Here is a 13,726-nt window from a genome sequence, read left to right as displayed (position 1 = left end):
GTATTTTGAGCAATGAAAGAAAAAAACTTTAGCCCTAGAATACTCTACCCTGCAAAGCTTTCATTCAAAATTGAAGGAGGAATAAAAACCTTCCATGATAAACAGAAACTAAAAGGATACATGAGCAATAAACCACCAATACAGAAGACCTGAAAGGAATCCAACACCAGAAGATGAAAACAAACATAGCCATGAAAGAATGGGAATCATTAAACCTCAAGAGAAAACCAGGTAATTAATCAGAGAGTGGTGTAGAATTAGTTTCACACACACAAACCCTTACACAACAAAAACTACTAAATGGCAGGAATCACCACATACCTCTTAATATTAATGGACTCAACTCCCCCATCAAGAGACACCAATTGGCAAACTAGATTAAAAAAGAAGACCTAACAATCTGTTGTTTACAAGAAACCCACCTTACAGCCAGTGACAAACATTGCCTTAGGGTGAAAGAGTGGAAGATTTACCAGGCTAATAGCCAAGGTAACAGGAAGGAGTAGCAATACTTAAATCAGATAAAGTAGACTTCAAACCTAAACTAGTCAGAAGAGACAAAGAGGGTCACTTTATACTAATAAAGGGAACAATACAACAAGAGGCTATAATAATCATTAGCTTATATGTGCCCAACATTGGTGCACCCAATTTCATCAAACATCCACTACTGGACTTAAAAACAGAGACAGACCCCAACACAGTGGTAGTGGGAGACTTCAATACTCCTTTATCACCAACAGATAGGTCATTCAGACAAAAAATAAACAATGAAATTCTAGAGTTGAATGATGCCAAAGATCTAATGAACCTGACAGACATCTACAGAGTATTCCATCCTGCAACAGCACAATAAACATTCTTCTCAACAGTCCATTGAACCTTCTCCAAAACAGACCATATTTTAGGTCACAAAAGCAAGTCTTAACAAATATAAGAAAACTGAAATAACTCCTGTGTACTGTCTGACCACAACACAATAAAATTAGAATTCAACAACAAAAGAAACAGCAAAAAATAAACAACTAGAGGCTGAACAACACATTGCACTAAGATGAGTGGGTCATAGAAGAAAGAAGGGAAGAATTTTAAAAGTTCCTGGAACTTAACAAGAATAAAGCACAACCTATCAGAAACTATAAGACACAACAAAGGCAGTCCTAAGGGGAAAGTTTATAGCCATGAGTGCATATATTTAAAAGATCTCAAATAAATGACCTAATGCTACATCTCAAACTCCTAGAAAAACAAGAACAAACTAAACCCAACCTAGCATAAAGAGAGAAATAATAAAAAATAAGTGCTGAAATCAACAAAATAAATACCAAAAAAACTATACAAAGAATCAACAAAACAAAAAAGCTGGTTCTTGAAAAGATAAACAAGATTGACAAACCCCTGGCAAGTCTGACAAAAATGAGAAGGGAAAGGACCAAAATTAATAAAATTAGAAAGGAAAATGAAAACACCAAGGAAATCCAGAAAATCATTAGTGACTACTTTGAAAACCTATATTCAAATAAATTGGAAACTCTAGAAGAAATGGACAAATTTCTAGATACATATGACCATCCAAAACTGAACCAAGAGGATATTAATCACCTAAGCAGATCTATAACACACAATGAAATCAAAGCAGCAATAAAGAGTCTCCCAAAAAAGAAAAGTCCATGACCTGATGGATTCACTGCTGAATTCTACCAAACCTTTAAAGAAGAACAAACACCAAACACTCCTCAAAGTTTTCCATGATAATAGAAAGGGAAGGAACACTGCCAAACTCATTCTATGAAGCCAGTATTACACTCATCCCTAAACCAGACAAGGACACAACAACAAAAAAAGAGAATTACAGGCAAATCTCTTCAATGAATATAGATGCAAAAAGTCCTCAATAAAACACTGGCAAACCGAATTAATACCAAAAAGATCATACACCATGATCAAGTCGGCTTCATCCTATAGATGCTGGGATGACTCAACATATGCAAATCATTAAATGTAATCCAGTGTATTAACAGAAGCAAAGACAAAAACACATGATCACCTCAATAGATGCAGAAAAAGCCCTCAATAAAATTCAACACCCTTCCATGAAAAAAACCTCTGATGAAACTATAAATAGGGACTGGAGGTGTGGGCTCAAGTGCCTGCTTTGGAAGCATGAAGCCTTGAGTTCAAACCCCACTCCCACCAAAAAAAAGTTGTATAAAGTAGAAATTAGTAATAGAGGGGAATGTACCTCAACATAATAAAGGCTATATATGACAAGTCTATAGCCAACATCATACAAAATGGGGAAAAAACTGAAAACATTTCCCCTAAAGTCAAGAATGAGACAAGGGTATCCACTCTCTCCACTCTTATTCAGCATAGTCTTGGAATACCTAGCCAGATGAATAAGACAGGAAGAAGAAATAAAAGTAATATGAATTGGGAAAGAAGTAGTCAAATTATCCCTATTTGCAGATGATACGATATCATACCGAAAAGATCTGAAAAACCCCACCAGAAAAATCCTAGACACCACAAACAGTTTCAGCAAAGCTGCAGGATACAAAAAATATCTACAAAATAAGCAGACTTTCTATACAAAAACAATGAACAGATTGAGAAAGAATATAGGAAAATCATTCCATTTACAGTAGCTTCAAAAAAATGAAATGCCTAGGAATAAACTTAACAAAGGATGTGAAAGATCTCTACAAGGAAAACTATAAACTACTAAAGAAAGAAACTGAAGAAGACTACAGAAGATGGAAAGATCTCCCCTGCTCATGGATTGGCAGAATCAACATAGTATAAATGGCTATTTTACCAAAATCAATCTACATGTTCAATGTGATTCCTATCAAAATTCCAATGACATCTGAAAAACAGGACATGCCCAGGTGAGGCCACACTCAAAAGGGAGAGGGTAAAAGAAGGTGAATATGGCTGATATACTCTCTATACAAAGATGAATATAGAATTTTTAAACTGGTTAAAACTATAAGAAAGGGACTAAAGTAGAAAGAAGAAAAACATAAACCAAATTGGGCTATAATATACATTCATATATATATATATGTATGTATATATACATATATGGAAGTTCCACAAGGAAACTCCCTGTGTAGCTATCTTAAATAAGCAAAAATGTCATTTTTTCCCTTTCTTTTGCAAAATTGGATATCAGGAGCAGGTTCTGCCTGCAGGGGTTGCGGGGTAGATGACACCAGCGGGAGAGGGGAGAAAACAAGGGAAGAGTATAAGAGGGTGAATATGGTGCAAATAATGTGTACACATGAATGTAAATGGAAAGAAGATACCTGTTGAAACAATTTCTCAAATGGGGGGAGGGAGGATGAAGGAGAATGGTGGAGGAGATGAATTCAAGTATGATATATTGTAAGAACCTTTGTAAATGCCACAATGTAACCCTACCCAGCACAATAAAATAAGAAAAATAATTAAATATTTGGAAGATTAGAGCCACCTAAAACAATTACACAAAGGAGAGTAATAATAAAGACATGTTACAAAGATTACATTGAGACATGTTACAAAGTTACACTAAATAAAATACAGATGTATGGTATGTGAACAAAGAACAGTGTGTCTGGGTTGAAAAGAAAAAGGTCAAAAAACCTGACATATGAGAAAAATGGTATCTTTAGTCCCTGAAGAAAATACAGATTATTAACAAATAAAATTTATCTCAATATATATACAAAGCTGAACTTCAATTAATACTTCATACCATATACAAAAATAAATTCCAGTTAGATTAATGACCTAAAATAAATCATAATTTAAATAAAATGTAAAATAATACCTTTCATGTCTTTGCATTATAACAAATTCTTTTACTAACAAACACAAACATAAAAATACAAAACTCAAATATTAACAAATTTCTGCTCGATCCTATACACTATAAACCATATTAACAGATTTCACTTTGAGAATATATCTGTAATTCAGATAATGATGGATTTATAATTTGAATATAAATAGCATAAAAATAACTCATTTGAAAATATAGTAAGCAAAAGGACAGAGAGAAAAAATTTAACCTTACGCTTAGTAGAAGTGTAAAACATGCGGAAACTGTATTTTCCTCAGGGACTAAAGACATCAGTTTGTGCTGGTGAGGATAGAGGAAAATGTGAGTCCTAGAGCCCAGCTGGAGGAGGAATGAGCTGGTGTGGCCATGCAAATGCACCAGCTATCTTGTGAGACTGAGAAAGCTCAGGTCTATGGTGCTCAACTTCCACTCTGAACAGAGTGATATATAAGATAGTATTCATAGCACACACCAAAGAAAATGAACTGAAAGTGTAGCAAAAATGTAAACATATGGTCACTGAATACATTAATACTTGACTGAATAAAAACAGAAAACTAACTGACCTGAAAATAAGAGGTAAAAAGTAAGCACATTAAAGAGAGGATCACAGACAGGAGAATGTCTAACATAAACACATGGCCAACACAAAGCTTGCAAGACAGAGGAAACTGAGACATTACATGCACAAAACATCAACCAGCCAGCAAATTATGGAGCTATTGAAATGTTAATCTAAAACAAATTTTAAAAAATATACCTACTACAAAAACATTGCCTGCTGGACTGAAAAATTAATTTACATTAAGAATAAATTTAACGTTATTCAATAAAATCAAGTTGATAAAAAGGAAATCAGTTAAATAACTTTTATAACACAAGTTTAAAAGCTGTAGTTGGCAAAATCAATGAAAATGGTGAGTAGGAACTATAAAAACTTATCTCTTTAGTAAAAGTTATGCAAATAAGCATTTAGGAATTTTCAGACCTCCAAAAATTCATCATACTTCCAGCAATCTAGGAAACATTAATTCAAGGTAACTCTCTCTGTTATGAGTTGAATTGTGCCCCCTCCAATTCACTCACATGCTGAAGCTTTAATCTCTAGTACCTGAAAATGTAAACTTATTTGAAAGTAATCTTTACAAAGGAAGTAAAATTAAAATTATTAGGATGGGTCCAAATCCAGTATGACTGATGTCCTTATGAAAAGGGAAATTTGGACATGCCAGTACAGAGGGAAGACAACATGAGGAGGTGTGGGAGAAGACAGTTATCTACAACCCAAAGGAAGAGCTCCAGAGCAGATGCTTCCCTCAGCACCCAGAGGAAATCCTACCAATACCTGCATCCAGAACAGCGAGACATTTCTGTCATATAAGCCACCTAGCCTGTACTGTTCTGTTACAGCAACCCTAGCAAACTCATATACTTTGTAAAAACAGTGACTTTGTAGCATCTCAACCTGCCCTGTTCCTATTCCCTTTCCTCAGCTCTGCAGCAGGCTTGAAATCAAAGTTTGCTGGAAAACCAGGAGCCCGGCAGCCACTGGAGAGAAACAGACAGGGTTAGAATGCCTTTAAGTCCTCCTTCCAAAGAACTATCATTATTGGACCTGCTCAGCAGTTTTTTGAAAGATCCTATTCCCAGGCTGCTTTTTACTTGACTTCATGACAGCCTAACAGAGGGGGTTCAATTGGGGAAAGCACTAAATTAACCAAAAAGCTTAAGAGAAAAGACTGGTGAATGACATTCCCTTTCTCTAGGAAAAATTCTGACACATTCCCACAGAACTTTTCCACAGAAAGTTCTAATACACTCCTGAGAAAATGGAAGGCCACCTGCATGCCCAGGACAGTGTGCATGCTAAGGCCACCAGGTGGCTTCAAGTTCTCACCTCTGAGGTTCTACACAGCATAAAGCAGAAGCTAAAGTAGAACTGCCCACTGCCCAGCTAAAAGTATGCAGAAGCATCACAGAGAGACCCAGGCAAAGACTAAAGGACTAATTGGTGCCAGGTATTTAATGAAATTGCTGTGTAACATTAGCTGCAGTTAATTGAACACAGACTTCACTGGCTATACATGATAAAGAATACACGATAAAGAATATATGATTTACAGAATTAGTTCAGAAAAGTCATTAACAAATAAATTGAGTAAATAATCACAAAATCATATCCTGGGAAGGAGAAAGAAACTTATTTATAGAAACACTATCCTATACTTTTTGGAGTGTCCAGTTTTCATTGGAAAAATAAGATATGCAAAGAAAAAAAGAGTTATGACCATATGAATAGAAATAAGAGAGTAAACAATTACAGAAGAATCATTAAGTTTAAAGATAAGTCATTTGTGAATTATCCAGTCTGGAAATCAGAAAAAAATGAATAAAGATAAGCGAATAAAGATGCAGAGACATGAGAGAAATCATCAAGCATACCTGCATATTGGTAATGAGAGTCATAGAACAAATGGAGAGAAGGGGACACAAAGAATATTTGAAAAAATAATAAGAAAACCTTCCCCAAATTGTAGAAAAATATGAATGTACAGAGATCCAAGAAGTTCAATGAACTTCAGCTGGGTTAAGCTGATCTACCACAGTCATGCCAAAATCAATCCAAGTCCACAGGCAAAGAGAGGTTCACAAATGCAGCAAGGAGAAGCAACTAACCACACACATGACCCTCAGTTAATAGCTTCTTTGTAATTAGAAACCATAATGAAATAGAATACATGAACAGACCTAAAACACATGAAGTAATTAAATTAGTATTTGAAAACTTCCACAAAGTCCAGCACCAGAAGGATTTACTGGTGAATTTTACCCAACGATTCAGGTAGAATTAACGATAATTCTTCACAAACTCTTTCAAACAATAGGAGAGAAGACATCCCCACTTCTTCTGTGAAGCCAATATTACCCCTCAAACCATACTCAAACAAGGATACTATAAGAAAACTACAGACTGATATCCCTTATGAATAAAGACATAAAAATCCTCAAAACACTAGCAACCAAATCCAACAGCACCATAAGAAGGACTTTATATCACAGGCAAATGAGATTTATGCCATGAATGCAAGGTTAACTCAAAACTCACAGAATATAATGTGTCATATTCACAGAATAAAGGACAAAAGTCAAATGATCATTTCCACAGATGCAGGAAACATATTTGACAAAATCCAATTCCATTTCACAATAAAAGCACACAAGAAACCAAGAACAGAAGGGAACTTCTTCAACCTGATTTAAAACGTGTAAAATACTCACAGTTTGCATCATACTTAATGGTAGAAACTGAAACCTTTCCCTTCTGCTAAGCTAAGATCAGGAGCAAGGCAACAATATTTTGTTATCATCAATACTGAACTGGAGGGTCTAGCTGAAGTAACTTGAAAGAAAAGAAGACATTCAGATTGGAATGGAAGAAATATATTTGTAAATGTCATGATCTTCTATATATAAAATCCTAAAGAATCACCCCCACAAATAATAAAACATTTAGCAATTTAACAAAAGAAGTGTAATATGTACATTGAAAACTATAAAACAACAGGAAGAGAGAGCAGACTTAAATAAATGAAAGGTATTTGATATTCATGGAATGAAAAGCTAATTATTGTTAAGGATTCAATGCAATTCCTATTAGAAGCCCAATGGACTTTTTGGAAGACACTCAGATTCTAGAATTAACACAGAATTCCAAGGGATCCAGAGTAGCTGTAACAATCTTAAAAAGAACAACATTTAAGGACTCACAATAATTTCAAAACTTATTGCAAAGCAACAATAACAAAGACAGCAAGATATAAGCATATGGATAAACATAGAGACCAGTGGAATAAAATGTATATCCTATAAATAAACCCACACAACTGTGGTTAGTGCTTTTTAATAAGGTACCAAGACAGTTTAACAAAGAGAGAATAGCCTCTTCAAAAAAATGGCACTAAGACAAATGGATAGCCATATGCTAAAGAATCAGTTTGACCATAAGCAAAAATTAACTCAAAATAGATCAAAGACCTAAATGTATGAGCTAAAACTATGACACTCTTATAAGAAAAAAATTGATGGCAATTGCTTAGATTTAACACCTAAAAGCACAAGGAAAAACAGACATTGGACTTTATCAAACTTTTAAATGTATGTTCCAAAAGACACATTAAGAAAGTAAAATGACAGTAGGTATGGTGACATGCCTAAAACGCCAGCACTGAGGGTATGGCAGAAGAACTGTCAGATTGAAAGTGAAAACACATTCCACACAATGGAAGAAAATATTTGTGAATCACAGTTCTAATAAGGGTCCAACAGCATAACACATAAAGTACAACTCAACAAAAAAAAACAAATAGGCAAAGGAAGAGAATAGGCAAAACTTTATGCTAAAAGATACCTATGAAGCCCAAAAAAAGAGAGTGAGCACAACATCATTAAGTCATTAGGGAAATACAATACAAAACCACAATGAGATACCACTGCACACACATACTAGAATGGCTATAATAAAAAGAGCTGGACAATAGCAAGTACTGGTATGACTGTTGGGAAATCTGAACTTTCATACACTGCTGTTGTGAAAGCAAACTAGTCCAAGCTCTTTGAAAAACAGTTTGCAGCTCCTCAGAATGTTAAACACATAATTATCATTTTTCCCAGCATTCCTACTCTTAAGTATATATCCAAGAGAAGTGAAAACATAAAGCACAACATTATTCAGCCATAGAAAGGAGTGAAGTAACTTATATAACCTACAGCATAGATGAACCTCAACAGTATTATACTAGGTGAAAGAAGCCAGACAGAAAAGGCCTCACTTATGCCCATGACAGACAAATCTAAACAGAATGTCAATCAGTGGTTTCCAGGGACTGAAGAGTGATTGCTTAATGAGTAGTGTTTCTTTTGAGGTGATGAAAATGTAAGATTAGATAGTGGTGATGGTTGTGCAACCTTGTCAACACACTACAACAACCGAATTATACATGTTAAAGGAGGAATGGCATGGCAAATGAATTTACCTCAATAAAAAATGCAAAAAAGTTGTAGCTGCTATGCTTCATGGGACCACCATAAAAATATTATAAACCCCAAATCTCTGAGATACGTAGATGCCATGTGAAAAATATTTTAGCATATTTAAAATGCCCACATTTATCATTACAGCTAGCGTTTCATAATAACAAGCAAAAACACTATAGACAACCTTAGCTAACATTTAGAAATTACTATGACTTGTACACTTAAGCAGCTCTAGCACACAGAATTATCCCTGGATGACTCGAACTATATGAAACAACTGCAAGTCATTTCTACATAGCACAGGCTGCTCTTGCCTCAGCCTAATGAGTGCTGGGATTGCCAGGTGTGCGGCACCATACACAGCTTTTAATTCATTTCTGCAGATGGAAGGCAGACTTTAGGAACTAGGATAATTCAGGAACATTAGTCTTTTGGACAAGACTATTCAAATTTAAACAAATACTAATAATTTTCTTAAAATTACTGAAAATGTTTTTACAAATACCTGGAAAATTTACAGATCCCACTATTTTCACCGTATCTTGAGTCAAGCGAAAAGCTCTTGGTAATCGAACCAAATATCCAACTGTGAGACAAAAAGAAAACAAATGATCAACAATTTGCCTCATTAGAAATTTCAAAATACTAAAACAGTAAAGTATCATAGTATATTTGATCTCGCCTCCAAGGAAGAACCAAAAGTCAGTCTCCTCTCACATCTTGTATCTCTGTTCCAACTCTCAGTCTGTTCTAACACCCTAATGAGTTTAGTCTACCTACAGCTTCGCCATATTGTATTTCACCCCGTATTTCTGTATCAACTCACAACAGTTTCTTTTACTTTTAAAAGTCAAAAAATCTGAACCTGTAAGACCCAAATCACAATTCTCTCCTCCTTCAAGGCTCCTGTTTCTCCATACTTCTCACCTTACATAGTATATCACTTGCACCTCTCTTACAACTCACTCTACGTTTGAATAGAGTCATTTACACACATATATCATTTTCCTCATTAGATTATAAATTTCATTGGTGGAAGCATCAGTGGTTATGTCAACTTATCAAGAATGAATATCAAGCACTATACCTTGCACACAGAAACGATTAATTGTAAAATATACTCTGACATTCTTCATTCATCATTGAATGAACATATTGATGGACATAATGTTGAGAACAGAATGAGAAAAGCAACATAAAAGTGCAATTATTAGCCAGGCGCCTATAATCCTAGCTACTCAGGAGGCAGAGATCAGGAAGATCAAGGTTCGAAGCCATCCAGGGCAAACAGTTCACGAGACCCTATCTTGAAAACACCCATCAATAAAAAAAAAGGCTGGGGTAGTGGCTCAAGGTGAAGACCCTGAATTCAAGTCCCAGTACTGCAAAAGATAGTGTAATACTCTAAAATCATTATACCCAAATAACCTTAACAGTGAGACAACAGAGTACAAATAAAAGAGCATGGCATTAAAAGCTAGATGATCTGAGTTTAAATACAAATTCTGCCAATTATCGGCTTTTATGTAAGTCACTTTAAACTCTAAGAGATTCACTTTCCTCATCTGCAGAATGGGACCAAGAATACTACAAGCCTTGTAGAGCTATTGCAGAAAATGAGTGTAATACTGACTGCTTATCCTACTTAGTACACCCTCACAGGTCTACTCATTACTGGAGAAAAAAAAAAGCCAGGCAAGATTTTAAAATGAAAACACAACTCTTAGTAAGTAGGAATAAGACCATGAACCATATTCAAAAGCATCTTTCTCCAACGGGACAATTACAGAAGAACAATCTTTGCTTCAGATGCCTGGACTTTGTTTCTCCCATAATCTCCAACTCACTCCATTTCTTTCCTTTTTTCACCCGATCTCATACTTATCGCCACACTTTCTTCTACATTTATATTCCTGAAGAACGTATTTTTTTTCATTCTCTGTTACTTGAACAAGTTTTAGCGTCTGAAACATGTGTCTTCTGCACTTTTATCAACTGTGGCAGGAATTTTATGTTCTAGCAAATCTAGAATTCGAACACAAAATAATGCAACCAAAAACCTTTCCAGTTAGATAACAATTCGACTAAACTCTTCTTTCTTCAGCGTTTGTCTCAGACTATCTTAAGTATATTTTTGAACTCTCAAGGAAAAGTCAAACATTTTTTAAAAGCTCAGTATAATATGCATTTTATATCTAAAACCAATAGATGGAGCTCCACCATTAGGGAATAGTTTAAAATCAGCAGGTGGCCCATACGTTAATTTATGTATATACATATATATATTTCAACATATAAAAAGTTGGCAAATGGCCCATGGACTTCATTAAGGAGTTTATTAAGCAAGTGAAAAATCTTAAAAATTTTCAACTGTGAATGATGGGTGATGTCACCCATGATTAATTCTTCCGTTGCTCTCTCTTCAGTGCACACGTAGTTATTTTCTACGGCGAAGAGAATGAACCTCTGTCGTCAGGCATTAGTGGGAACAGTGTGCCTTTTAAAACGGGGTGCACGTGACACAGAGACAAGCAATTCTCGAGGATCCACGGCTGCCCAGCAAGGAGCTCCCTGCCTGGATGGCGCCGACGCTCACCTGACGGGGGCGCCCGCAAGACAAAGGCGGCGACGAGGAGGAGGATGGCTGCCCGGGAGAGCCCGGAGGAGCCCACGGCCCGGGCCAGCCGCCAGCCCCGCCACGCCCGGCCGGGGGCCGAAGCCTCCATTCACACGCCGCCGTCGCCTGCCAACACTTGACCCAGAAGGTCGTTACCAGGCGCGCGCCCACCCGCCGCCGGAAGTTGGCGGGCGGCGGACCGGAAGAACGGACCTGACGGACACGTCGCCACTTCCGCCGGAGCTATAGTGTTTAGCAGTGTGTTGGTCTCCGACGCCCTGGGGAGGGAGGAATTCCCACCCACACCACACACGCGCCACCGCGCGCTTTCTACTTTCCTTTGAGCATCCCATGGACGTTTGTGTCAACACCCGCACTCTGGGAATCCTCCTGAAGAATATAAACAACTTCTGGAAGGTTCTGGAGCGAGGAGAGGAGCCTTCGGGCCCCAAATCCGCAGCTTACCGTTGAAGTGGCGTTTGTGGGCAGAGGGAAGGCCGTGTTTATAAGGCGGTAGTTGACTTGAGTCTCAGCCTATGGGAACCAACTCTGAGCAACAGATAATGAGAATTTATGAGTTAATGCAAGTGCCACGCTCCTAGAGTGCCTGGATCTAGTCATGTCAACGTCTAGTACGTTATCAATGGGTGAAATTTACAGGAAGATAAATGCAGTTGCACACCTACAGGGAATTTAAAGGAATGCCTTTAGCTCACTAGAGGGACAGAAGAAAAGAATGTAGACGAAATTGAGTTTTATGGAAGATCATCTTTCATTACCTCAGTTCATAGAAAAACATGCAAAACCACTTATTGGCTTAAAAGGTTTTTTATGATAAAATGTGTTTTAAGGAAATTGAAAGAATCATGCCTCTGTTTTTCTGCTTCTGGAAGGATCTACTTAGGATAACAGCTGTAATAGAAATACATCATACATGATTGGTGTAAGTACATTGAAGAAGTTTCAACAACTAAAGACACTGCCTAACAACACACACTTTGTCTCCTTTAATATGAATAAATGAGTGATAGTGGAGTAAAAACGCTGTTTATATAATGTTTTGGATATACTATGTCAGGGATTTCAAACTAAGAGCCTAACCATCTATTTCAACCTTCCCTCTTGTTTAGTACTATAGCTCAAGGTTTCAATGATTTTAGTGGCATAAGCATTCTAGTTTCACCAAACAGATATCTTAGCCCCTTGCTGTCTTACAGTTGGCCTTGCTTTTCTGGAATTTTGTCTGGCTTGCATTTTTTGTTTCATTAAGAATAGTGTGAAGTTATACAGAAAATCGAATGTTTAGAATTCCTTTGACAGCAGTTTTCATGCAAGACCAAATTATCTGGTTGAAGAGTTTTTAAGTGAAGTGATATAATAATTTAAATGAGATCTTGTTTTTCAAGCAGGCTAATAACAGATATCTTGTTACAGTTTCTCAAAATAAGGCTAAACTCTTAATTCTGAATATCGTGGTAGTATTAAGAGAGGCATTGGTAATTTAGGACATATAAAAGGTAAACCTTTGACTATAATTTGTGAATTTCCTTCCTTAAAATTAGATGCAAGCTTAGCGTAATATATGCCATTTTTTCAGTACATTTAAGTTATAACACTTAGATAGCAAATGTTGTAATTTATTATATTTATCAGGTAAATACTTTGTTGTAGCCACATAAATATTTTTAAATATTTTGTCACAAGATCAACTGCCTTTGCACCTTGAGTATTATTTTAGCCATAAAATACCAACTTCGGGAAAAATTTAAAAATAATTCAAGTTGAATTTCCTCAGAATTGGAAAGGAAAATACCACAAGGCTATTTTGCTGTTATTATTAATGTTGTTTTTCCAAAGAATTACTCTTTTTTTCCCATATGGGAGATTCACCCAGGGCCACACATATGCTCTACCACTTGAGCAATGCCTACAGTCCTGTTTTTCCCAAGAATTACATTATGATGTACATAATAAAAGAATTGATGTGTTAGAATTCTAGCTGGTGCCAAGCAACAAGGGCTCTACTTTTTTTCTGTTCTTTTACTTCTCTATCCTTCCTTTGATGGAAAAAAAACATTTTTTACTTTAACAAAAAAAAATCTATTCTGCCAGCACGTACAAAGCAAAATCAATAATTTTATGCTAAATCAATGCTTCAATTACTGGAAATATGAGGTTTTTTTTTAAGTTAAAAAGAGTCATTGGAAGAATTTAATTTACTGCCCTCAAAATTTATAAAGAGAAAA

At 36.1% G+C, this 13,726-nt stretch overlaps 1 protein-coding gene across 2 annotated transcripts in view; it reads right to left on the bottom strand.

Moving 5' to 3' along the window:
* Positions 1 to 11,664, bottom strand: part of Zpbp (zona pellucida binding protein) — a 98,230-nt gene extending 86,566 nt beyond the window's left edge. For both annotated transcript variants that reach the window (XM_020187193.2, XM_074065519.1), the window contains exons 1-2: positions 11,460 to 11,664; positions 9,369 to 9,449 (exon numbers count right to left, since the gene is read on the bottom strand). In XM_020187193.2, the coding sequence (XP_020042782.2) occupies positions 9,369 to 9,449; positions 11,460 to 11,589 (211 nt within the window). In that variant the 5' untranslated portion in view covers positions 11,590 to 11,664. The remainder of the gene's footprint in view (positions 1 to 9,368; positions 9,450 to 11,459) is intronic.
* Between the last annotated feature and the right edge of the window lie 2,062 nt (positions 11,665 to 13,726).

The sequence above is a fragment of the Castor canadensis genome, chromosome 2 (assembly GCF_047511655.1).
Source record: "Castor canadensis chromosome 2, mCasCan1.hap1v2, whole genome shotgun sequence".
NCBI lineage: Eukaryota > Metazoa > Chordata > Mammalia > Rodentia > Castoridae > Castor > Castor canadensis.
Note: the sequence above shows the minus strand (reverse complement) of the source record. Positions and strands in the feature narration are given on the sequence as shown.